The sequence below is a fragment of the Ornithorhynchus anatinus genome, chromosome 8 (genome assembly GCF_004115215.2).
Source record: "Ornithorhynchus anatinus isolate Pmale09 chromosome 8, mOrnAna1.pri.v4, whole genome shotgun sequence".
NCBI lineage: Eukaryota > Metazoa > Chordata > Mammalia > Monotremata > Ornithorhynchidae > Ornithorhynchus > Ornithorhynchus anatinus.
Genome location: NC_041735.1, coordinates 20,520,390 through 20,547,324, shown reverse-complemented (window position 1 = coordinate 20,547,324; position 26,935 = coordinate 20,520,390). Strand labels below are relative to the sequence as shown.

The 26,935-nt window shown below is 46.2% G+C and overlaps 2 protein-coding genes and 1 long non-coding RNA gene across 11 annotated transcripts in view; 1 reads left to right on the top strand and 2 right to left on the bottom strand.

Moving 5' to 3' along the window:
* Positions 1 to 8,297, bottom strand: part of ZBTB46 (zinc finger and BTB domain containing 46) — a 100,707-nt gene extending 92,410 nt beyond the window's left edge. For both annotated transcript variants that reach the window (XM_029070437.2, XM_029070433.2), the window contains exon 1: positions 8,197 to 8,297. The gene's annotated coding sequence lies outside the window, so the exon portion shown is untranslated. The remainder of the gene's footprint in view (positions 1 to 8,196) is intronic.
* A 4,868-nt stretch (positions 8,298 to 13,165) lies between these two features.
* Positions 13,166 to 23,375, bottom strand: LOC120638567. Its single transcript, XR_005660276.1, has 3 exons — positions 23,337 to 23,375; positions 21,740 to 21,855; positions 13,166 to 13,346 (listed from the first exon to the last, which is right to left on the bottom strand). It is a non-coding gene; the product is annotated as an uncharacterized LOC120638567 (long non-coding RNA).
* Positions 23,376 to 24,303: 928 nt separating this feature from the next.
* Positions 24,304 to 26,935, top strand: part of ABHD16B (abhydrolase domain containing 16B) — a 70,054-nt gene continuing 67,422 nt past the window's right edge. The window contains exons 1-3 of one of the 8 annotated variants that reach the window (XM_029070904.2): positions 24,304 to 24,480; positions 24,926 to 25,312; positions 26,156 to 26,240. In XM_029070904.2, coding sequence (XP_028926737.1) covers positions 25,263 to 25,312; positions 26,156 to 26,240 — 135 coding nt within the window. In that variant the 5' untranslated portion in view covers positions 24,304 to 24,480; positions 24,926 to 25,262. Of the gene's footprint in view, positions 24,481 to 24,514; positions 25,313 to 26,155; positions 26,241 to 26,935 lie in introns of those variants that run through there. The other 7 variants (XM_029070903.2, XM_029070905.2, XM_029070907.2 and 4 more) reach the window with 7 other exon arrangements.

Sequence of the window (26,935 nt, the reverse complement as noted above, 5' to 3'; positions counted from 1 at the left end):
ACCAATTGACCTGCTTCTTTACAATAGCTTATATCTTTACATATAAGCCAGTTGACACTGGTAATTTTTGCACCCCTTAAGGATGTAAAAGGCCTCAAAAGCGCTAGCTTGGCTGATCTTGGTGCGGAAAGTACAATTTTCTGACACTGCAACCCCCAGCCTTTGCCTCCCCGGGGGCCTTAGTCAAGTGAAGCTGCATCCACCCAGGTTGGGCACATCCTCAAAACCTCAGATGGAATGAAAAGCGTTATGGAGCAGAGACTGAGGCACTACTAAACTACAAATATGAGCTTATTAACCATACTGCTGCCATGGAAGTAAGGTGACTTCACAGGTGCAGTTGGTACAAATTGGAGATGCACCCCACCCCCAGTCCCGCAGCACTTGGGTAGAGATCCTTAAACTCTACCATTTCCCTTACCTGTAATTTATTTCAGTCTGTCTCCCCATCTAGCCTAGAAGCTCCTCATGGGCAGGGATCGGGCCTATCAACTCTATCACATCATACTCTCCCAAGGACCTGATGGAGTTTTCTACTCCACAGTAAACGGTTGATAAATTCTACTGATTGTCTGTTACAGGGAATGAAGGAAACATACAAAGGGAGGCTCAGCTCACTTCCAACTCAAACAAGGCTTGGACTGAATTTACGTACTACTACTATTACTTGGACCAAATCCAGCAAGACCCAGAACAGGTCAGGCTTCACCCACGCACTGGGGGGCTCTAGGTCCTGGGGCCCCTAACTGCCATACTATAGTTCCAGGATCCATGCAGAAGCAGGTGCCAGACTGCTATATTTGAGGCTTGGCACATGCATATTCGTGTAGATCACAATTTCTAAGCCACGACTAAGCCATGCCTGGGCTAACCCTGGGCTTTAAGCACATGTTAACCCCCCCCCCCCGCCCCCCAATATTTGTAGCTACACAGTGGAGGGACCAGTCTGGAGCCAGAACTCTGCCCTCAGGCCCACAGGTACACTGCTTTTTGGCTCAGATGTAAAACTAGTGGCATAAGGTTCCAAAAACGTTTATCCCTCCTGCACAGTGCAACCCTTGCAAACATTAGCTTGGCACCTAGTGTTAGGCTTCCCCTTCGCAAATAATGGCGTTTTCTAGATGAAAATCGCTTTTAGAAAGTACACCAAACCTAGGCAGACAAGGTCGAAGCTTAAGTGTTGACTGACTCCATACAGTTTTTCCTCTTAATACCTTTCCTTTCTCTAGTTCCTTTCTCTCTCTTTACATCTCATCTGAACGGAGCCTAGATAGGTAGCTGCAAGTACTGCCCGGCTACCTTCCACATTGTTTAGTCTGCAGTGTGCAGGAAGAATACTCAGGAAGCACTTCCATACTGTAGCCAACATGGGTGGTCAATAAAAAGAAACAAATTACATGTTAGAAAAATGGAATGCTGCAATTTCCAAACAGTAGAAAGGAATGGAGGTGTCCAAAAAAAATTTACAAAAAACACGTGAATCAAAATAGTATTTTGGTCACCATAGGTAGGACAAAAAAAGAAATGGACTCCAATCTGATGCTTCAAGGCAAATATTTATTATTAGGTGGTGGAAGTTGGGAAGAATCTTCTATGAGACTATGTTACAGGAAATGACATTTTAGAACTTGAAGCTAATCCTCAACCATCCAGTGACAGTTGCTACTAACTCCAAGCATAGTAGATGAGAATTTTCTAAAATATGGTCATAGAAATCTCGGATTCCCCTATTGTCTAGTGGAGATACTAGAAAAAAAAAGAGTTGAGATTTGCAATGGACAAAGCTCAGACAGATCATGAAATACTACTTTAAATTTTTCCCTTATGGCAGGGATTTTCTAATTTCTTTACAAGCCTCCAATAGAACTTCATGCAAGGCTCTTGCACCCAGGATTTTTTAATCCAAAGCACTTCCACAACGATTAACTCATTTTACCCTCATAACATCCATGTGAATTAAGCAGAAATGGGTATCATTAGTCCAATTTTACAGATGGGGAAACAGGCGGGGAGGTTGAGAAATGAATAGATCGTGGGCCTGGCAGTCAGAAGATCATGGGTTCTAATCCTGGCTCTTCCACTTGTCTGCTGTGTGGCCTTGGACAAGTCACTTCACTTCTCTGTGCCTCAGTTACCTCATCTGTAAAATGGGAATTAGGACGATGAGCCCTATGAGGGACAGGGACTGTGTCCAACCTGATCTGCTTGTATCCAGCCCAGCGCATAGGACAGTGCCCGGCACAGAGCAAGTGCTCTACAAATGCCATAATTATGACTATTATGATGATGATGTTAAATGACTTGCCCAACATCAAACTGCAAGCCTCGTAAAAGTTATAATTAGAAATCAAATCAACTGGCTCCTAGGCCCATGCTCTCTTGACTAGCCTTCTAACTCCAGTCTTTCTGACATCTCGAAAGATAGTTTACCCATCACTAAAATAAAGCTAATCTTTTTTTCTTACTCTCATGAAGCAAAGACTCTCAAGTTGACATTTTCAAGGATGTGAACTTTTTGAATAATGGGTACGTGTCTGATTTTAAGCATGACTATCCTTTTTCATGAGCACAGATTAAATTTCATACCTCAGTTTGGAAAAAAGATATTGTGAACCATAACATAGAGGTCATCTGAGTGTACTTTTTTTTTTTTAATACCTGACTCTCCAATCCTGCAGGGCAGAATTTCATCCCTTCAAAATACAGGACTATAAAACATTCAAAATAATGGTGATTCCACAGACTTCTTTGGCCTCCCGCTTCAGAGGTTAGTGAGAGCTTTCACTACTTCTGTCTCGGGGTTGAAGAAGTTCTAATTTACAGTATGTCCAATGGGTTGAACGCTCCAACCACAATTTTCTTTCATTTGGTACTCTGGAATTAAAGAATAACTGCTTATCATCCTCCTTATAATCAATGGTATTTATTGACTGCTTCCTGTGGACAGAGCACTGTACTAGATGTTTGAGAAAGTACAGTACAGTGAAGTTGGAAGATGGGATCCCTTCCCACAAGAAACTTACAGTCTTCGGGGGGCACGGACACTAAAATAGATAATGAACAGGAGAAACAGTAGAGAATAAGAATAAATCAGCCTCTAGATGCATACAGACCAGAAGGATAAAGCAACCCCTATCTCTCCTTCGGGCTAAACAATCTCGATTTCCTTAATCATTTTCCTAGGGCCTTCCCCAACCGTCCCCAGTTTCTTTATTAATTTTCATTGCTTTACTTTTCTCTGGACCTCGTCCAAAACTCTCAAGTGAGGCAAGCACTTCTTTAAACCCAAATAACTCTGCTCTGTAACAAGAAAACTTTCGTGTAAAAGGTCAGTATGTTTTAGGAAAAGGTCTGCCGATCTCAACAGAGTTCTTACGACGTACACTAAAGCGCCATCCATACAGACATCCTTTAAAGTAAATCTTCAGCCTGTCATATCGTCCACTGAAAAATTCCTTGCTACTTAAACCCTGAGTTATTTCAAAAGAGTAGACAAATTTTAAGAAACGATCACAATGTTTCACAGCATTTATTGCTTCCAAAGGAAACGATGGGAAGGTTACACGCTTCCCCAAACAAAATGGAAAAACAAGTTTTTACAACAAGAATTTTGAGCTTTTCAACTAATCTTACTACATGTTGGTACATACATTCTTTTTTTTTGCTGCTGTTGTTTTTTAAAAAAGCAAGAGATCATCAACAAGGATACTGTGCTCTACTTTCAGGCCAGAAAATGATTTTTCACTCATCTGTAGTTCACTGTCAGTGACATAATTCTGCCTTCTAAGAAATCAAGAAATCAAGAAAAAAACAAAACACACCAATGGTGATTTCAAAAGAGTGAAGATGATATTCTTCCCTCAGTGAGGAAAGCTGCTATCGGTTGAGTTTCTGCAGATTACAGCATTAGATCTGACTGTCGGAACTTGCTTGAAAACCTTCATTATTTTTTTAGTTTAATACAGCACTGCAAGTCCTAGTTTGCACCAGTTACTAGAAAATAAGTACAAAGGAGTTAAAGCTTGAAATTTATTTCTGCCCATTGAGATTTTAAAGCAGATCAACTTTCTGGCAACAGGTCAGATTAACCCCACGCAGTCACCCGGCCACAGTGGAAAATTCATGATTCTCAATGGTTGATTTTTTAAAATTTATGATAGATTGCCAAATTAGCTAGAAACCCACACGTAAACACCCCAGAAAAATGTAAGATTCTTTAATTTTACTAACAATTATGAGGAGACTCAACAGGTTTACACCCAAAGCAGCTGGAAAATATTTCTCAGGTCAGATAAGGGGACAGATGTACTCGTCTCACACTTGTGTACTAGTTTCATTATTGCTCTTTAATAAAATAACCTCCTCCCCATGGTTGTCGGGAACCATTCATTCTCTCCTGTTACGCCTTGGCAATCCAGAGACAACACCGTGGGGCATTTTCTTTTTTTTTTTTTTGTCATTATTGAATTGAATCGTAAGATCTATCTTCAACAAAAATGCCAGGGTGTAAATGATGGAGTGGTGCGTTAAGCGATGCCTAAATGTTTCAGATGGAATGGCAGACAGAAACATCAAAGTCCCCAGCTTGGGGAAAAAAACTGGGAAGTGAAAAATTTTCCTTGCCCTCATCTGATACGCTAAACCTAAATTAGGACTGCAAGTATCATTTCAAAGATTCAAACTAAGCCTTCTCTCCTTATTGTGCAGCTGAATGAACGTCCGGTTATTCCTTTTTTGGCCACTAAACTAAAAATGCAATTACGGGGCGAGGAAAGGTGGCATCCTTAACTATCCATCATCATCGAACAATCTAACACAGCCAATTAAAATAGGTACAGTCAACGCCGCAGAAACTCAGGAAGGGTCGATTTGTTGGATTAAATATTTTTCTCATCTTAGAATGAAATGTGAATTGGGTGGAAACCTGCAGGCTACCGTATAAGTAACCGGACGACTGTGGAGGATCACCTCTCCACATAAAGCGCTTAGGACGGTGCTCTGCACATAGTAAGCGCTCAATAAATACGACTGAATGAATGAATAAAGACTAGAGCTCTCTAAAGGTGGGATATGAAGGCAAGGAGGAACAGTGTTTTTAAAAGACGCCTGTTTTCATGAACACAACAGCAGAGAGAAAGGCTCGAAGCACTGTCCGACCAAGACTGGGTACATTTTAAAGCAACAGCGAGTCAATCCTTCAAGTTCATGAGCTCGTGCAGCCTTTTTTTTTTAAAAAAAAAAATGCTCGCTAAACTGGTTTTCCTGAGCTCTTACAGCTGTTATAAAAACCTGACAGAGAACAAAGCATCCACTGCTGTACTACTGTCCCAGAAACACAGACCACAGGGACCAACGTGGCCCAATTTCTCTTAAAAAATTTTTTTTTTTAATCCTGCAAAAGATCTATATTTCACAGTTTCGCTTGTTGAATAATGTACACCTTAGAATTGATAAAAGAGTACCAAGGATCTCTTAAATTAGTCCGCTATGAACTCTTCAGTGCCCTAAAGATTGAGAGTTCGTAGTTTAAAAAAAAAAAATTAGTCATTTACAAAAAACCCCCAAGAAGATGGAACGGAATCGCACCCTAAGCCTGATGGGGGAGGAAACCAAATACAGAACGCCTAAAACCTCCATTTAAAAAGAAATTATCTCATTAGTCTAACAGAAACCAATCCTGATTCTCAGGAACATGTAAATGAGAGTTCCTGTAAATTCAAATCCAAATACTGTTTTGTAGTTCCCAGGCTGGCCCATGGGGCAGTCTAAGCTCTAAGCGTTAGATCTCAAAATACCTCAAAGTGATCATTTTTCACCACATGTAGAAAAATGTTACGATGGTAACAATCCACTCCACCCAGTCTTCCCATCCAAAAGGGACTCCAAAACCATTACAGAACTTGAGAGAGCCAGTGACTAAATTCATATTAAAGTGAAGTAAAGGAGACCTATCAACAGTATGCTCACAATTTTTAAACTCTTCCTAAATCAAAAGGGTGAGGGAGGGTGGCAAACCCTGCCTTCCAAGAGTCGCCTGAGGATGAAAGTTCACAAACTGATAGATTTTTGCCGAAATCAAACACCCTGGGGAGATGTGTCAAGTTATTTTCCTCTCTCTTCTTTTTATGCAAGGTCTCTCTATCTTTGTCCAAGTCCAAGTTTCTTTTCCAAGCTAAGAGGAATACCTGAGCTGAACAGCTAAAGATGCCAAATTAGCGGGGGGGGGGGGGAGAGGTGAGAGGGAGAGAAACGTTTATGGCCCATTCGCTTTCTAAACACAGAGTGGAAGTACAGGCATTGCCATAAACGTCAAATATGAAGGATTATCCAATTGATACAATTAAAATGCACGCGAGAACCTCTATACAGGTGTCTGCAACAGCGCTTGTTTGCCAAACACGTTTTCTAATTAGCATTTCTTTAAACAATGCTGATAATAATCTTGTCACCGTAATCCCTACCGAATGAATCATTGAGGTTGTAAAATTAAAAAAAAAAAGGCATGAGGAAATTCATCCGAGATCTCCGTTAAACTTTCTTTTGTTTCTATCTCCTTGGCAAGTGTCAAAAAAAAACCCACCCAACAACACAACACAACCACCCTGCTTCCCCAGATCTGGCTTTTTTCCTCAAGCGCCGTATTTCGGCTCCCGAGAGTCTGCTTTTCCCCAAGAACTATTTCAGCTCCGGAGCGTCCAGCTCTCCGTGCTGCATTATCCCTACGAGGTACTCAATTTCGGAGGGTTTCTGCGAATTAGAAATCCTCCGCTAGTTCTGAAAGATCGGCTCTGTGCCCCGTTTGTCACCCGAGATTGAGTTATCAGACACTTACTTCTATCACTTTGTAAAACTGACATGTCTATTTACCGACAGACAAAGACAATCCGGCCCCGCCAACCCTTCTTTTGCCCACACACCTTCCAGAGCTATCCTTTCTCCCTCCTCCATAAACACCGCTTGGGGAAGGGGGTGGTCAGGGGTGAAAGGGGGGGAGAAAAGGCCCCCCCTTGGACCTCCTCCCCTCAATATTTATGACCATCTCCCCTCTGTATTTTTGAAACAGAGGGAGCGGGGGAGACGTTTCTGGTCCAGCCCAACCTTGAATTAGCTCCCTCTCCCAAAGGGGGAGAGAAATGATCTTGCAGTTTTGTTCTAGGGTCACTTCTTCCCCCATTTCAGCCTGTAATTAAAATGGAGGCAAGGCCAGGCGATCTGTGTCTGGCTTTAGGGGGAGACAATAACCCAAAACAGGCCTGAGAGACACAGGGAAAGAAAGAAATACACAAGCTCCACTGTATTACCTCATCCCCCTTTTCTAGGCAGTTGGGAGCCACACGCTCTTCAGAAACTCTTGGTGCAACTTGCCCGCGGGCTGCGTTTATTTTTTATTTGGGGGGGGGGAGGCGGATTTTCATTCCGGGGCTCTGAGGGGGAGGCTCTGGTGGGCAGTGGGCGCTGCTCAGATGCCCCTTGTCTCCTCTCCCTGGAGCTGGGTGTTGACGCAGCAGAAATTACCAGCTGGAAAATTCCCCTTTTTGGAGGTTAGGGGAGGGAGGAGGCGGGAGGGGAGGGGGAGGCAGGGGGCAAAACCCTGGCCCTCGCCACGCTTACCTCGCTCCCGGTGTCTTCCTCCAGCCGGGAGGCTCGGGGTCCGCCCTCCCCCGCCCCTTTAGCACAATGTGTCTCCCCTCCCCGCACAGGGCCGGCTGGGCTCCCCCCCCGGGGCTTGGGCAGAGGTGTTGCCAGGGTGGAAAAGGGGAGGGAGGCGCCGGCAGACCCGCTGCCGGGGGAAGGAGGAAGAAAAAAAAAAAAAAAAAAGGAGGGAGGTGGGACCACCCCCACCATCTCTCCTCCACCCACCCCTTGCCGTTGCCTCCCTTCACCCCGGGGACCCCCCGGCGGGAAGAGGATGGGAGGAAGAGGAGGGAGAAGGGGAGAGGCCGCCGGCACCATCTCTGCCCGCTGCCACCTTCGCCTCCCGAAGGGGGGGGGAGGGAGCGGCCGGTCCTTGGCAGGGGTGACCCCCCCCCCCCAGGACCATCCACCCATCCGTTTGGGGGTCCTCTCGGGGGGGAAAGGGGATGGAGGTCGCCCCTTTCTCACGTCCACCTCGGGGGGGGGGGAGCCCCCTCCTCACCACCGTCGCCCCCACCTCCCCCCCCGGGGGACACAATGAGGAGCCCGAGCGGCTTTTACCTGTTCGCCCATGAGTGGGGGGGCGGGCGGCGGAGGGATGCCCGTCCAGGAGCGGCCCCTTTCTCCGTTCCTCCCCGCCCCCCGCCGGCTGCCCCCCAGCCGCTCCGTCTGCCCGTCGGTCCGCCCGTCGGTCGGTCGGTCGGTCGGTCCCGCTGGCTGGCGCGCGCGCGCGCCGCCCCGCTCGCTCGCTCGCGCCCGCCCGCCCGGCGCGCGCCCCCGCGCGCCCCCTTGCCCGAGCGCAGGCCGAGGCGGCCGGCGGAGCGCGTGCCGACCCCGACCCCGCCCCCTCCGCCCCCCTCCCCGCCCGCCGCGCGCGCCCGGACGCTCCCCATTGGTCCGCCGGCCCCCTCGGCCCCGCCCCCTACTACTCCCCGCTCCCCCCGGCGCCGCCTCGCGGGAAGGGGCGGGGGGGGGGGGGAGGAGGCTCGCGCTTGGGTCCGCGCGCGCGCCCCCCCCCCCCGCCTCGCGCCCCCCTTGCCTCGCGCCCCCCCCCCCGCCTCGCGCCAGTGGCCGGACGGCGGAAGTGAGGGCCGGAGCATGCTGGGAATTGCGGGCGGCCCCCCGCCCCTGCCCGCAGAGGAAGGGGGGCGGGGGCGCGCGCGCGCGCCCGGGGGGGGGGGGGCAGGGGGGCTCCGGCCCCGCAAGGTGCACGGCCGACCCCTCCCCCCCTTCCTCATTCATTCATTTATTCATTCATTCCCATCCATCCATTCACTCCATCCTGTCCATTCATTCATCCCCCTCTCATTCATTCATTCATCCCATCGTGTCCACTCAGTCACTCCATCGTATTCATTCATTCAATCGTGTTTATTGAGCGCCTACTGCGCGCAGATCACTGGGCTAAGCGCTGCTAGGGAGCGCAGAGCACTGGGTTAAGCGCTGTTAGGGAGCGCAGGGCACTGAGCTAAGCGCTGGTAGGGAGGGGCAGAGCGCTGGGCTAAGCGCTGTTAGGGACGCAGATCACTGGGCTAAGCGCTGTTAAGGAGCGCAGAACATTGGGCTTAAGCGCTGTTAGGGAGCGCAGAGCACTGGGCTAAGCGCTGTTAGTGAACGCAGATCACTGGGCTAAGCGCTGTTAGGGAGCGCAGAGCGCTGGGCTAAGCGCTGTTAGGGAGCGCCTACTGCGCGCAAAGCGCTGGGCTAAGCGCTGTTAGGGACGCAGATCACTGGGCTAAGCGCTGTTAGGGACGCAGAGCACTGGTCTAAGCGCTGCTAGGGAGCGCAGGGCACTGGGCTAAGCGCTGCTAGGGAGCTCAGAGCACTGGGCTAAGCGCTGTTAGGGACGCAGAGCACTGGGCTAAATGCTGTTAGGGAGCGCAGGGTACTGGGCTAAGCGCTGTTAGGGAGCGCAGAGCGCTGGGCTAAGCGGTGTTAGGGAGCGCCTACTGCGCGCAAAGCGCTGGGCTAAGCGCTGTTAAGGAGCGCAGGGCACTGGGCTAAGCGCTGTTAGGGACGCAGAGCGCTGGGTTAAGCGCTGTTAGGGACGCAGATCACTGGGCTAAGCGCTGTTAGGGAGGCAGAGCACTGGTCTAAGCGCTGCTAGGGAGCTCAGAGCACTGGGCTAAGCGCTGTTAGGGACGCAGAGCACTGGGCTAAATGCTGTTAGGGAGCGCAGGGTACTGGGCTAAGCGCTGTTAGGGAGCGCCTACTGCGCCCAGGACACTGGGCGAAGCGCTGTTATTGAGCGCAGAGCACTGGGCTAAGCTCCGTTATTGAGCGCCAACTGCGCGCCGGGCACTGGGCGAAGCGCTGTTCTGAGCCCGTTATTCGGCAGGGATGGTCTCTGTTACCGAATTGCACATTCCAAGCGCTTAGTACAGTGCCCTGCACATGGTAAACCCCCAATAAATACGAGTGGATGAATGAATTGAGCCCTTACTGCGCGCAGAGCCCTGGGCTAAGCGCTGTTGTGAGCCCATTAATGGGCAGAGATGGTCTCTATCTGTTACCGAATTGTACGTTCCAAGCGCTTAGCCCGGTGCTCTGCACGTAGTAAGCGCCCAATAAATGCGATTGAGTGAAGTGAGCGCCTGCTGCGCGCGGGGCACTGGGCTAAGCGCTGTTACGGAGCGCTTACTGCGCGCAGAGCACTGGACGAAAGGCTGTTAATAATAATAATGTTGGTATTTGTTAAGCGCTTACTATGTGCCGAGCACTGTTCTAAGCGCTGGGGTAGACACAAGGGAATCAGGTTGTCCCACGTGGGGCTCACAGTCTTAATCCCCATTTTACAGATGAGGTAACGGAGGCACCGAGAAGTGAAGTGACTTGCCCAAAGTCACACAGCTGACAAATGGTCGAGCCGGGATTTGAACCCATGACCTCTGACTCCAAAGCCCGTGCTCTTTCCACTGAGCCACGCTATTGAGCGCTGACTGTGTGCGGGGCACTGGGTTGAAGCCCTGTTAGTGAGCGCTTACTGCGCGCAGGACACTGGGCTAAGCGCTGGGAATGTACAATTCGGGAAAGGATAGCGACAATCCCTGCCTTGGCCGGCTGGACCACCCGCCACCCATCGCTCCAGGGTGTGTAGAGCTGGGAGCAGCAATAATGTTGGTATTTGTTAAGCGCCTACTATGTGCCGAGCACTGTTCTAAGCGCTGGGGTAGACACAGGGGAATCAGGTTGTCCCACGTGGGGCTCACAGTCTTAATCCCCATTTTACAGATGAGGGAACGGAGGCACAGAGAAATTAAGTGACTTGCCCACAGTCACACAGCTGACAAGTGGCAGAGCTGGGATTCGAACTCATGAACCCTGACTCCAAAGCCCATGCTCTTTCCACTGAGCCACGCTGCTTCTCCATTCAATTGTATTTATTGAGCGCTTACTATGTTCTCCATTCAATTGTATTTATTGAGCACTGTGCTAAGCGCTTGGATTGTGGCTCAGTGGCAAGAGCCCGGACTTTGGGAGTCAGAGGTCATGAGTTCGAATCCCAGCTCTGCCACTTGTCAGCTGGGTGACTGTGGGCAAGACACTTCACTTCTCTGTGCCTCAGTTCCCTCAGCTGTAAAATGAGGATGAAGACTGTGAGCCCCACGTGGGACAACCTGATTCCCCTGTGACTACCCTAGCGCTTAGAACAGTGCTCTGCACATAGTAAGCGCTTAACAAGTACCAACATTATTATTTGGGAGTCAGAGGTCCTGGGTTCTAATCTCCGCTCCACCACTTGTCAGCTGTGTGGCTTTGGCCAGAGAAGTGGGCCTCAATCTGGAAAAAGGGGATAAAGACTGTTAGCCCCATGTGGGACAACCTCATTGCCTTCTATTCCACCCCGCCCCCGCAGCGCTTGGCACATAGTAAGCGCTTAACAAATGTCATTATTATTATTATTATCTGTGTAGATATCTATGATTCTGTTTATCTTGATGGTATTGATGCCTGACTCCTTGTTTTGCCGTCTGTCCCTCCCTTTTAGACTGTGAGCCAGTTGTTGGGCAGGGATTGTCTCTATCTGGTGCCGAATTGTACTTTCCAAGCGCTTAGTCCAGTGCTCTGCACACTGTAAGCGCTCAAGAAATACGATGGAATGAATGAATGAGTGTCCCCGAAGCGGAGATAATAATAATAATAATGTTGGTATTTGTTAAGCGCTTACTTTGTGCAGAGCACTGTTCTAAGCGCTGGGGGAGATACAGGGTCATCAGGTTGTCCCACGTGAGGCTCACAGTCTTCATCCCCGTTTTCCAGATGAGGTCACTGAGGGCCAGAGAAGTGAAGTGACTTGCCCACAGTCACCCAGCTGCCAAGTGGCTGAGTCGGGATTCGAACTCATGACCTTTGACTCCCAAGCCCGGGCTCTTTCCACTGAGCGACGATGGAGCCGGCCCTCCTCCCCACACCCAAAGGGAAAACAAGGGGACGGGAGGGGGGCGACGACTGGGAGGGCAGGACTCTGAGGGACGGGTCTATAAAATCTCTTGTGGCGTACTCTCCCACGCGTTTAGTGCAGTGCTCTGCACCCAGTAATAACAATAATGATGGCATTTGTTAAGCGCTTACTATGTCCTGAGCACTGTTCTAAGCGCTCATATAGCTGTTATTTATATTAACGTCCGTCTCCCCCTCTAATAATAATGATTGTGGTATTTGTTAAGCGCTTACTATGTGCCAAGCACTAAGAGCTGGCGTAGATGCAGCATATTAGGTTGGACTCAGTCCCTGTCCCACGTGGGGCTCCCAGTCTCAATCCCCATTTTACAGATGAGGGAACTGAGGCCCAGAGAAGTGAAGTGACTTGCCCAAGGTCACACAGCAGGCAAGTGGCAGAGGCGGCATTAGAACCCAGGACCTCTGACTCCCAAACCCGGGCTCTTTCCACTAAGCCACCCTCTAGAGCCTGAGCTCGTTGTGGGCAGGATGTTATAGTACTCTCCCAAGCGTTTAGTACAGTGCTTTGCACACCGTAATCTTATATCTTATTTATTTATACTAACGTCTGCCTCCCCATCTAGAGCGTGAGCTCGTTGTGGGTAGGGACTGTGTGTGTGTGATGTTACAGTGTTCTCTCCCAAGCGCTTAGTACAGTGCTATGCACACAGTAATCTTCTCTTATTTATTTATATAAATGTCCGTCTCCCCCTCTAGAGTGTGAACTCGTTGTGGGCAGAGACTGGGTTTGATGTTAGATTGTACTCCCCCCAAGTGCTTAGTACAGTGCTTTCCACAGGGTAATATTTATCTTTAATTTATTTATATAAATGTCCATCTCCCCCCCTAGAGTGTGAGCTCGCTGTGGGCAGAGACTGAGTTTGATGTTAGATTGTACTCCCCCCAAGTGCTTAGTACGGTGCTCTCACACGGTAATATTTATCTGTTGTTCATTTATATTAATGTCTGCCTCCCCCTCTAGATCGTTAGCTCGTTGTGGGCAGGACCTGTGTCCTCTCCCAAGCCGTTAGTTCAGTGCTCTACACACGATAAGCGCCCAATAAATACGATTAAAAATAATAATAAGAGCTCGATAAATACCACTGAGGGGTTGCTTGACAGGGGAGCCGAGAGTGAGCCCGGACGGGGGAAATTGGCGGAGGTTTCCTGGCCAGTCTGTTTTCCTGGACTTTGGGAACGATTCTCAGGTTCACTCCTTCCCGCTTTGCCTTCACTTTGAAATGTGGTGATTTTTTTGTTATTGTTTCAGCCTGTGGGGGAAAAGGAAAACTTGTTTTTTGTTTTGTTTTCTGAAACTCATCAGTCGCTTTTGAGTCGAAAATCCCAAAAGACGTTTTTGGCTTACTTCTAAAGTTAGTTCTTTTTCGTGTGCTCATTTACGATTTCATCCATCGGCTTTTGGGCACAGTACGGCACTGCACACCAGCTACACCTAGTTTCCAATTTTGTGGGTGGTTTATTCTCTGAGAAAGTTACAGCAGAAGTTGGGAAAAGAAAATATTACAAATGGTATCCATTTTTAAAGATTTTACAAGCATGAATTAATTTATATTTGGTTCAGGAGATAAATTCCTGTTTGCTATAGTGGGAACCTACGAGGGTTGCCAATTGGTGATAAGTAATTTGTTTCTTTTATCTTCACCCCAACTAATTAAGTGTGGAGCATTAAAGTTCATCTAGAATGTGGAAATTACCTATATTTCAGGTCAAAGATGTGATAAGTAGGGTTTCTAAAAGTGCAGATAATTGGGGGGCGAAACTTTGACATTTCACCCCTTCTGCTAATGTAAAATTTTAATTACCTTCCCACTTTTAAATATATTTAAGGACACTCACAAGCATAATTAAATCAGTCCACTGAGTTGTGTTTTACAAACACAGAGTAAATTATTAAGCATTTTTCAGCAAGTTTAGAAACTTGCTAAGGAATGAAAACATCAGCATGGCCTGGTAGGAAAAAACCTGGGACTGGGAGCCAGAAGACCTGGATTCTAATCCCACCTCTGCCAAAGCCCTGCTGTGTGGCCTTGGGCAAATCATTTAATTTCTCCACGCCTCATTTTCCTCATCTGACAAGTGGGGATGTGATAACCTACCCTTAGAGTGTGAGCCCCTTGTGGGACAGGGACTTTGTCTGACCTGATTAGCTTGTATCCATCCCAGCGCTTAGTACATACTTAGTCCCTTTTTTAATGGCATTTCATAAGCACTTATTATGTGCCAGGCACTGTACCAAGCACTGGCATAGATACAAGGTTGGACATAGTCCACGTCCCACGTGGAGCTCACAGTCTTCAACCCCATTCTACAGATGAGGTAACTGAAGCACAGAGAAGTTAAGAGACTTGCCTAAGGTCACACAGCAGGCAAGTAGTAGAGTCGGATTAGTCCTGAATCAATACCATAATAATTAAAGCTGACATCCATGTAAAGTTTGCCTCCTGATATCCTTCCCCGTGGTGCAAAAGCCAATCAAATGTCTCTCTGGTAACCAATTTGCATCGTGGTACCCCCTGATTTTTCTGTGCCATTCATTTTGACCTGGGACCCAAATCCTTTTTTTTGTCCTTCCTTACCCACCAACAACCTATCATGGCAGGCGAAAAGTGAAAATGCCACTTTCCTCAGCAGCATGGATAGCAGAATTGAGTGAGGTCCCACATTCCTTACTGAATTACAGTGGATCAAAGGTCACCTAGATTCTTCATCAGGGGACCATGAAGGGAAAAGGGAGGTGATATGTGTAACCAGCAAGCAGACTGTTTTAGGAGTAAACCGCATTTTGGGTGAGCCAATGAAAAAGTGCCTGTGTGTGTATGTGCTTCTCACTCCCTGTCTGTGCTTAGTGAGTTAGAATTCCTTCATTAGTGGGAGTCGGCATGCCATAATTGTATTTTTTTTTCCCTGATGTGTAAGGAGGCATTCACTGGAGAGTGGGAGGGAAAACTTCGGGGAAATTCTCCTTGAGTGAACAAGGGCAAGGCATAGTCTGACTAAATATGATGAAAGAAGATTGAAAACAAAACAACAGAACCACCACAGGCATGGTCTTCTCCGCTCTTTTTGGGTCTTTTAAAATGGCTGCAGTTAAATCAGACCATAGTCAACTCTCTCTGTTTATCTGTAGTTAATGAAAACTTGATGTTTTGTTCACTTATGGATGGAATGAGTAGGATGAATCCATGGTGTGATTATTTTCTTGGTCTTTTATGACACCCAAGTTTACGCTTCTTCCCATCAAAAACAAAAGCTCCTCACCACAAGCTTCAAGGCTCTCCCCCAGGTTTTCCCATCTTACACATTGGGTGTCTTGACTTACTATCCCGTTGCTCTCCCTTTTGCTTCTCCCAAGCTCACCTTACTACCCAGCTCTCAATTCTTCTGCCTCCTATCGCCTTAGTCATACCATACCCTAGCCTGGAGTTTCCCACTCCCCTAAATCCACCGGACTGCGGCCATGCCCATCTTCACAACCCTTCTGAAGTTCCAGGTCCTCGTGGGAGACTTCTCCAATTAATTCCCTGAGCTGTGTCAAGCTAATGGCTACCTTTATCACGTGTTTTTGTATGCCCTCCCAGCACACAGGTACCTTTGTATTTATCTGCTATTTCACCCTGACCCATTTTATATTTGTTCTCTCCCCCCGCCACCACATTTATAAATTATTGTTGTCTATGTGCCTCTCCCATTAGATTTTGTGCTCCCTGAGAGCAGGGAAGGTGTACTTAGCTTATACTCTACCAAACATCGATACACTACACTCCCAAGCACTTAGTCTAGAGCTTTGTACTCAACAAGCACTCAGTAAATTCTATGATTGATCATGTGGTCAGTAATGCTGAAGTAAGTTTGGCCTGACTTTTCTATAGTTTTAATTGATCCATAGTATTTACTGATCATTTGCTGTGGGCAGAACACTAGGCTAAGCGCATGGGAGAGTTCAGTAGAATTAGCCTACTTGATTCTTGCCCTCAAGAAACTTCCAATTCTGTTGGGGAGATGGATGCTAAAATAAATTACAGATAGGAGGAAGTAATAGAGTGTATGTGATATGTATATAAGTGCTAATGGGGCCCGTGAGTACTTAAGTGCTTAGATAGTGTGGAAATACTGAAGTGGGGGGATATAAAGTGGGGAGACTAGAAATCAATTGGGGAAGCCTCTTAGAGGAAACAGGACTTCAGAAGGACCTTTGAAGATGGGGAGAGCTGTGATCAGTTGGAGATGAAAGAAGAAAGCCAGAGGTGAACGGTGGGAGAGGTGAGAGTGAGATACAGTGAGACTGTGTCTAAACTGGCTATCTCGTATCTGTCCCAGTACAGTGCTTGGTGTATAGTCAGAACTTGACAATTATTATTATACTGGGGAAGCAGCATGGCTAAGTGGAAAGAGCCTGGGCTTCGGAGTCAGAGGTCATGGGTTCGACTCCCAGCTCTGCCACTTGTCAGCTATGTGACTGTGGGCAAGTCACTTAACTTCTCTGGGCCTCAGTTACCTCATCAGTAAAATGGGGATTAATTGTGAGCCTCACGTGGGACAACCTGATTACCCTGTATCTTCCCCAGCTCTTAGAAGAGTGCTCTGCACATAGTAAACGCTTAACAAATATCAACATTATTATTATTATTATTAGGTTACTATGAAAGGACTGAAGAGTGTGAGCTGTGGTGTAGTGGTAAAAGAGAGCAGATAAATAGGAGCTAGGGAGCTGGTTGACTGCAAGGCCCTTGTGGGTAGGGATCATGTATACCAATTCTATTGTAGTGTACTTTCCCAAGTGCATATTTAGCACAGTGTTCTGTATACAGTAAGTGCCCAGTGAATTAAATGGATTGACTGAGTACCTTAAAGCCAGAGGTCACGACTTTCTCATAAGATGGGAGATGAATTGGCAATCACTGGAGCTTTTTGAGAAATGGGGAGACATGCAGGAAAATGGTCCAGGAAGCAGAGTGAAATATGGACTGGAAACGGGAGAGACATGAGGCAGGCAGATCAGAGAGGAGGGTGGTGCAGAAATCAAGCTGCTTTATTTGAAATGTTTGGACCGGCGTGGTGGCCAGTTGAATGGAGAGGGAGGGGAAGATCCTGGAAATGTCGTGAAAGAAGAGCTAACAGAATTTGGTGACAGACTAGACATGGGGGTTCAAAGGAGAGTAAGAGTCGAGCTAATGCTAAGGCTTGAGACGGGAAGGCTGGTATTGGTGTCAACTGAAGGGAGAGTTGATGAATGAGAGAATCTGGGATGGAAAATGAGGATTTCTGATCTGTACATATTGAACTTGAGATGTCAGCGGGATGTCCATGTAAAGAGTTCCTGGAGGCAGGAGGAAGTGTGAGATTTCAGAGAAAATGAGAGATCAGTGCTAGTGAGGTAGATATGGAATCACTCTCATAGAGGTAGTAACTGAAGCCATGGGAGCCGATGAGCTCTCCAAGGGAGTGAGTGTAAATTTGAGAAGAAAAAGAGGCCTATAAATTTGGGAAAATACCACCTGAACCTGAAATCACCCATTTGCCTTGAACCTTCCCTTTGTCATTTACTATCCTGTCTGTGCACCTGAAACACTATCGCCATCAAAGATGCAATTTGATTGGACTTCCATTTTGGGACTATGTCTATGAGTTCTCTCCTACAGGGGTCCCGGTGGTCCCTATTTAACCTCAGACCCCTTATTCCTTGGGGTTTGATTCTGGATGCATCTGATTTGAAAATGCATCAATTTCTGTTGGTTCAGAACTCTGTTTATAGAAATGTTAACTCCAAATATTCCACCCTTACAGTCTAAAGAAATTTCTGGTTTATTAGTTTGTGGGAGTCATTCCTGTTTTTCCCCCCATCTTTAGACTGAGAGCCTGATCTTCAGAGATGAGTATAAGAACAGCGGATTTAGTGGTAAACCTTCTTTAGGAGAGAAGTTACAACTTTTTCTTTCTATGTAACCCTGCACATTTTCGAGTATAGTGCTCTGCATTGTTCAACAGTAACCCCCATAATATGGGGGTAACATTGTTGACAAACCCCAGAAAAATACCTGTTCTCCCTTCTACTTAGGCTGTGAGCCCAATGTGGGACAGGAACTGGGTCCAACCAGATGAACTTGTACCTAACCCTGCCACTTAAAACAGTGCTTGGCACATAGTAAACATTTAACAAATACCATAAAAAGAGGAAAAACTCATAGTGCACACGACCTGGCCCACTTTTTACCTGTGTGTTCAGCTGTTTCTTCTGACACTGCATTGTTCTCTATCCAGCTAGAAGCATATAGTGGGAATGATGTTTCCTAATTCTTTAAACACATTCTATCCAAAATGTGTACAGAAAACATGAACTAGGGAATAAGTGAATCTGCTCTGTGGAAAAATGCTCCTTGGTGCGTTCTAAAAGTTCGTTTACTTCTTATAGGTGAGTTCATTATTTCTCCATCATTTTTTTCCTCACTTGATCAATCAGTAAATCAATGGTATTTATTGAGTGCTTACTGTGTCCAGAGCACTATACTAAGCACTTGGGAGAGTACAGTACAACAGAGTTAGCAGATACATTCCCTGCCCACAATGAGCTTACAGTTTAGAGTGGGAGACAGGCATGAATATAAATATTTTATAATATATAATTTAAAGATGTGTACATAAGTGCTGTGGGGTTGGGGTGGGGCAAATATCAAATGCCCAAAAGTCACAGATCCAAATGCATAGGTGACACCGAAGGGAGAGGGAGCAGGGGAAAAGAGGGCATAATCGGGGAAGACCTTTTGGAGGAGATGTGACTTTAGTAATGGATTGAATGTGGGGCGCGTGGTGGTCTGGCGTATGTGGAGGAAGAGAAAGTTCCAGGCTTGGGCGAGGATGTGGTCAAGGACCAAGCTATAGGTGACCAGACATGTCTTCTAGTGCTGATGCAGGCAGTACGTGGAAGGAGTTGCCTGCCTTCTGCCTCAGATGCTTTAGTGCTTCCATAAAGAAAGGACATTAATGAAAAGTCATATTCTCTACATCCATTTCACTGAACTCATTGTATTTGAAGTCGTTGGTACTGATGATGCTGCAGGCAATGGTAGGGCTCATTCTTCGCATACTAAATCCCCAGGAAGCCCCCTCTCTGCTTTGCAGCTTTTGTTGGTGTTTGCAGGGTCTGTTGCATATCACTCTGCCTTTTCACCTTCTGGGTTGCATCTGCGCTGCAAAAAGGTGCTACCTTTCATTTCTGGGTGTGCTGTGTCAGGATGTTCCTGCTGCTGCTCTTGGTGTTGCCCAGTGGTTAATGTGGCCTTGCTGTGCCGCTTGAATTTCGCTTCTGTGGATTTCCCTGTAAGAATGTTTCTCCCCACCATGACTGCATTGGTGCTCTGCTTGGAATGTGATGAACAGATAACTTTGGGAGGTCATCAATACTCATCTTCAACTCACCCATTTGCAATTTGAAGATCCCTGTCCAAGGCCAGCCGGCCGAGATGCCTTCGGGTTGCCTTTCTGTTGCTCAGAGTTTTTTGTTTGTTTTGATTTGGGCTTTTTTATAGTGTTTTTAAGTGCTTCATCTATGAGCCAGGCATTGTACTAAGTACAAGGGGAAGCAGCATGGCAGTGGATAGAGCATGGGTGAGGGAGTTCTCACCCCTGCTTCGCCACTTGTCTGCTGTGTGACCTTAGGCAAGTCACTTCACTTCTCTGGGCTTCGGTTCCCTCATCTATAAAATTGGGATTGAGATTGTGAGCCCCACATGGGACAGGGACTGTGTCCAACCCAATTTGCTTGTATCCACCCCAGCGCTTAGTACAGTGCCTGGCACGTAGTAAGAACTTAACAAATGCCATAATTATTATTGAGGTAAATTCAAGATAATTGGGTTGGACACAGTCATAATCCCCATTTTATAGGTGAGGTAACTGAGGCGCTGAGAAGTTAAGTGACTTGCCCGAGGTCATCCAGCAGATGAGTGCCGGAGCCAGGACTGGAACCCAGGCCCTCTGTCTCCCAGGCTGTGATCTTTCCCCTAGGCCACGCAAATTCTCCAGAGTTAAGCAGGAAATCTTTCTTTCTAGTATATAATTTCCATCATTTGGTGCTGATTTGGCCAGCTCACTCTACTGCTGAAAACAGACAGCTCACCCAGGCTTTGGTTCTGAGAGGTACTGTTATATTATAAAATGCACGTTAGAGTGTAAGATCCTGCAAGGCAGGGACCATATCTCTAATTTGTACTACACTCTCCCAAGCACCTCATTGATTGCTCGGCACACTGTAGTCGCTCAATAAATATGACTGAATAAATGAATGAGAGCAGACCAAGGAGATTAAAGTTGTTGAGGGAAGGACCATTATGTCAGAAATAAGAGTGGGCAACAGATTATCTTATAAACGTGCAGTGAAGCGGGTTCTAAATAGAAGTGAGGATAAATCATTTCCCTTTATTACCTCTTTGAATCAATCCTATATTATGTTTGGGAAGTTAAGCTGGCAGAAGTCAGGAAGTTTAGAGTTACTGTGCCTTCTGAAAGGTGGACTGAAAACTATACAAATAACCTATATGTCATAGTCTATGCACTGAAAATCTCTTAGTAGCCTCTCATTGATATTCAGAAGGATGTTCAGACTATTCAGATATGCAAGGCACCAAGTGTTGGACTGACCATTGCCTAATTAGCTTCAGATTTGCAAAGTGGTATCCCGATCATCTAGACATCACAAAATGAGACTCCTGGAGAATGAAGATGAAGTAGAGAGTTTTGACTCCTCTTGCCTGGCAGCATTCTTAGATCAGAGAAAACCTAGCTACAAGTTCCAATGTAAGCAGGGAGGATACTCTTTCCCTTAAGCAAGTGTAATTAATATGCAACTCCACCCACATCACGGTTAGGGAGAAAGTCCTAAAATGGCAGAAACACTTCAGGAAATTCACAACTTCTACCAGTAGGAATGAGGCCCCAAGAAGTGTAGAGAACTTGCCAAGATCTGACACTAAAGAAGGTAACGAGGGCAGAGGAAGAGCGGGGATTGAGCAGCAAAAATGGGGCACAGCTAAATGATCTGCACAATCGAAGCCTTGGGAGCTGGGAATGTGTGTGTTGTTTCTATTTTATTCTCCTAAATGCTTAATACAGAGTTTTGTTGGGTTCTTTTAAATGGTATTTGTTAAGAGCTTACTGTGAACCAGGCATTATATTAAGCACTGGAGTAGAAACAGGTTAATCAGATAGGGTACGGTCCTTGTCCCACAAGAGGCTCACAGTCTTAATCCCCATTTTACAGATGAGGGAACTGAGGCACAGAAAAGTAAAGTGACTTGCCCAAGGTCACAAAGTAGACAAGTGATGGAGTTGAGATTAGAACCCAGGTCCTTCTGACTCCTGACTCCCAGGCCCATGCTCTATCCACTAGGCCACCCTGCTTCTTAGGGTCATCATTAGGCTTGCAATAAACACCGTTGATTGATTGACTGCTTGAAGTCACCCCAAGGCATCTCAGCCTATCAGCCCCATGCCACCAGGTCACAATAGATCCCAGACCAGAGTTTCCCCCATTGCTGTGCCCTGCTGTTGGCTACTCCTCTTAGAAACTCTTAAACTTGGGCTGGAGTGGGCTCTGAAGGTGGAGACCAAATAGAACTTGTATCAGCACTGTTCTGGGGGTTGTACTCACTCAGTTGTTGAGAATGTGTGACACCATCACCCATCGTGGAAGCTCCAGAGCAGGGCCTTTTTATGACGTTCACCCCAAAATTCACATCACTTTGCAGCCAAGTCAGGAAGTCAATCCTAAATCCATAAAGCCAGAAGGGACTGTAAGGAGTTATCAGCATCATCATTTACATCTAGAGCTTATTGAGAGCATCACTATGTGCAGAGCACTGCTTTGGGTGAGAAGGAAATTTGAGTGAAATAGAAGTAGATTCAGGGACTAGAAAGACCCATAATGAGCTTATCTTACTCTGGAGAGTACACATATAGAAGAAAAAATAATTCTTCAGATATATTTTCACCAACACAAACAATAAATATGAAAATCAATCAGTGGTATTTATTGAGCACTTACTGGGTGCAGAGCACAGAACTAAGTGCTTGGAAGAGTACAATACAACAGAGTTAGTAGGTCTGTTGCTGAATTGTACATTCCAAGTGCTTAATACAGTGCTCTGCACATAGTAAGCGCTCAATAAATACTGTTGAATGAATGAATATGTTCCCCACCCACAGGGTTACCGTCTAGAGGGGGAGACAGGCATTAAAATAAATTATGGATCTGTTCAGAATTACTCAAAATTTTCTGGTCCAATGTAGAGTTAAAATCATGAAAGGTTATAACACCTCTGTACCTGTTGGAATCCCTGTTGAGGGATATTGTTGAGATTTCAGGTAGGGCTGATTGATACCTTTGGTGCCTTTTTCCCCACAAGGATATTCAACAGTCAGTCAATCGATCGATTTTATTAAGCACTGCTGGGCGCTGAGCACCATGCTAAGAGTTTGAGGAACTATGCAAAAGCAACAGAAAAAGACAGCTCCTTCCCTTAAGGTGTTCACAGCCTAATTGAGGAGACAGACAGACATAACTTATTCACCAACAGAAGGAAGAACAAGGATAGAATGGGGGATGGTATGAGTAGTTCAACTGAAATCCCTGAGAAACAAATCGACTATACGATTGTATCATCAAAGCAAGTTTCACCATGATCATCTTCATAAGAAGACATGAAAGCTGACAATAGTAGCAATAATTGGCATCTCACTGCTCCACCTTCCTGCCCAAAGACTTTCTGAACTCATTATTTCTTGTACAGTCAACTATGCATTCTTGGAATTGGAACACAACACGGCAGACATGATCTCTACTGCATGGCAGATACAACAGAAATGCCGTCAACAACTTCTGAACTTTCACACTGAATCCATCCATGTTATAAAGGTCTTCTCTATGATGAGTAGACCCAGAGATTATCCACTGTTAAATTATTCAGGTTACATTACAGACCAGTATTCAAAACAGGCGCTAGAATTTATTTTGGCTGTCCAATCATTCCAATAGGAGTGACAGAATTTAACAGAAATTCTGGATGAAAGGGATATTTGGCACCTTTCAAATGGAGAAGGGTGCAACCTAACAAGACATTTTTGAGAGCTCTACAAAAAAGAGTAGGTTTAGCTAGAAAAGATGTTCTTTTAGTGGAGAAAGCAGCATGGCCTAATGGACAAAGCATGAGTAAGAAGACCTGCGTTCTTGTCCCAGCTCTGCTACTTACTTGCTGTGTGACTTTGGGCAAATCACAACTTCTCTGTGGCTCGATTTCCTCATTTGTAAAATAGGGATTAAATAGCCGTTTTCCCACAGCTCTAGACTGTGAGCCCTATGTTAGGGCAGAGATTATGTCTGACCTGATTATCTGGTATCTACTCCAGAGCTTAGTACAGTGCTTGGCACACAGGAAGCACTTAGCAAATACCACAGTTATTATTATGATGATGATGAAAGGAATGGCATCTTGCCTCCTTTTCCATTATTATTATGAGAGGAATGGCATCTTGCCCCCTTTTCCAAGAGGTCATAAAATCGTCATTTTAGTGGGGAAAATGGAAGTTTGGTATCTGTCTGCATTCCCAAGACAGTGTTATCTCCTGTCATTATCTACTAAATTAATTCGCTTTTCCTCAGAAGCATAGAGACAAGGTAGCTAAAGGCAGGGTTCCTGAAGTAGGAGGCGGGGCTCAAAGTGCTGTCAATGGTCCTCGCAGGCCCTGAACTGAATATTTCTGCACGGCTACATCTTTAAAATTATCCTTCAACTCTGCCATCGTTCTAACATTCATGTAAAAGAAGTTCACTCCCACTCTTCAGTATAGTTCACAGGGACAAGCCACAGATACTGACTCCGTCATTGTGAATTTCTTGTTCCCTGCCCTCCCCCCGCCCAGTTCTCCCAGGGAGGACCCCCTTGAGTGCAATTTTTCTTCTCATCCAGAAGGCACCAACTGCCAACCCCAACTGCTGTTCCAACCTGCCAACCCCCAACTGTCATCCCAAGCTCCCGTTCCCCACTGCCAATTCCCAACTGTCATTCCCAGCTGCCAACCTTCCAACTGCCAAGCCCCCAACCTTCATTCCAAACTGCTAACCCCCAACTGTCCTTCCAAAATGCCAGTGCCAACTGCCAGCACCCCAGTTGTCATTCCCAAGTGCCAGCCTCCAATTGCCATCCCAAACTGCCAAGTGTCATTCCTAACTGCCACAGAACCAGGGGGACTCCAGCATTCCACCCCTTCTCAGGCTGGGAGAAAGATTCCCCCAGAAATGCACTTGCTGTATGGATGGAGAACAAAGGAACACTGGGTTTCCCCTGATGGTGCATGATACCATTATCTTGGGTTTCCATGACCCCACCAACCCTGGTGAGCTGACTTTTTGTGCCAAGATGCCCCAAGTGCAACCATCTGGTCAGAATAGCAAATCTGAAAAATTTAAAAAATGGTTTTCACCTCTCATCCCTAACTCAGGGAAGACCTGACTGAAGTCATCAGAGAGGTGGGAAGATGGCTAGAGTGGGAGGAAGTCTGTTTGGACGAATGATGTCCTGGGAGGGGATAGAGGCATCCCGTTTCTAGAAATGAAAATAACCGCCTTTCTCATCCCCTGTCACCACCCTTGGAGATAACTTTTGACCTGTATGATATTGGCAAGAGTGCAAACTTTCATCTCCCCCTTTCTTTCACTCTTAAGTGACTCTCTCCTCCTAACCCTCCACCTCAAACAGCCTTATGGTTTTCTCATTTGTAGTCTAGAGTAGAGAACGAGTCATTGGATTTCAGGTCTACAATCTTTTCTAAGTCACACTAGGCCACCAGGACTGAGGCAGACTGATTGTGAAGAAGGATTTTTCCAAAGTCCCTGGACCCATTTCAGGCTGAAGACCTTCAACAGGAGAAATGTGTTTGGAGAAGATGGGATTTCCACACTCCAACTTCCAAAAAGAAAGCAACATAATTACCCCCAGGCCTGGATTTGACCTAGAGTTTGGTTTCCTCCAAAGTGGCCATTTTCAAGTCATCCTGCTTTTGAAACCTGGCTCCAAAAATAAACCCCGAAGGTACTTACAGCTTGCCTAAAATGAAAATGACCTATGTTCCCCACCAAGAACTGAGCCATTTTGACAGGTTCTCCAAACCTGTGGACAATGGCCATACTGCTGGTCGATGTGATGGACCAGTGGTATTCTACCGTAAGGTAAGTTGACCTGCTGCTCCTTTTTCTCTAAGGCATGAAAGGAATATGGTGATGATAATGATGAAGTTAACCCTCATTCAGCAAACCTGAATGAAATCAATCAGTGATATTTATTGCACACATACTGTATGCAGAGCACTGTACTAATTGCTTGGGAAAGTACAATATAACAACAACTGGTAGATGTGATCCCTGCCCACAAGGAGCTTAAAGCCTACAGGGGTTCAGCCCATTTAAAAATGACTCCAGGAAAGGAGATTCCACAATTTCCTGCAAAAACTTATTCTAGTACTCAACAACCATTTAGGACCTTAGAAGCAAACTCCCTGGAGATAATGGGGGACCTTTGCCCTCACAGGCTTCCAGCTATGGTACTGGTTTTCCAGATTTTGTGACTGGATTTATTCATTCCAGGTTTCAACGACTCCTCCGCCATGTTTCAACGACTCCGCCACCAGCCCCCCCGCTTCCAAAACCCAAGTGCTTTAAGCAGGGCTGAAAAACCCCCAAATTAGGACCTTTCGGACTCGCTAGCCTTTTGAAGCCAGCCTGCGACTCTCCAAATCATGTCCTGCTAATTTTCCCCCACAAAAGCTCTATCCCTTTTTCCCCACTACACTCAAAAGGAAAAGTTGGCTCTTAGGCTCTGGAAAGTCTGCTTCAAATCTAACTTTAGTCTCTCTTGCTTCAATTACAGCCATTTTTCTGTTATTTGGTCCTTGTGAACAGCTAGTTCTTCATAAACTTAAATAACTTTATTAAGCCTTCAGCTTCCCTCCACACCCCTCGACCTTCTCACTCTTCTCTTCCCACACTAAACAATCTCATTATCTGCCCTCTTAGATTTCAATTTCCATCTCTTCACTCTTCATTGTGCTCTCTGTCATCTGGTGAGAAAATGGGAAGAGGACCAGTAAGTTCAAGAAGGGTGAGAGAGAAAATGAACCTTGAGCTCATAAAGCAGTGTGTCTTGTGCTGAACCAGGTCAGACACCATCAGCCTTCTGCTCTGTCCCTTGAAATGGCAACTGGAATGGGATGGGAGCGCTAGCCCGAAAGCAAGCAAGCATTTCCTAGACTTGTGGATGGTCATCCTTCAGACATTCTTTGTCTAAGTCCCTGTCGTTAAATATGATGACGTGAAATCAAACCCAAACCCCAATTCCCGAGGGTTTTTTTTTTCAGACCTTCAGATTCAGAGGGGCAAGGTAGTCCTAATGACTAGATTATTGGATGTGAGTCAGGAGATCGGAGTTTTAGTGCCAACTCCATTTCTGACTCATCATGAGAACCAGGGCAAGATCCTGATCCTCTCTCTGCCTTGGTTTCTCCATCTTTGTTAGAGAAATCATAATCCTCTTGCCCCACAGAAATGAGTTTCTCAAAATCTATCGATATTCCAGGCAGGATTGCTATTATTTAGCAAATGTGTCTTGGACTCTTGAGGCTACACACTTTAGTGAACATGAGATTCATCCATGACCTAGTGGGTAGAGCACAAGTGGGCCTTGGAGTCAGAAGGACCTGGGTTCTAATTCTGCCTTCGCCACTTGTCTGCTCTGTGACCTTGGACAAGTCACTTCACTTCCCTGGGCCTCAGTTCCCTCATCTGTAAAATGGGGAT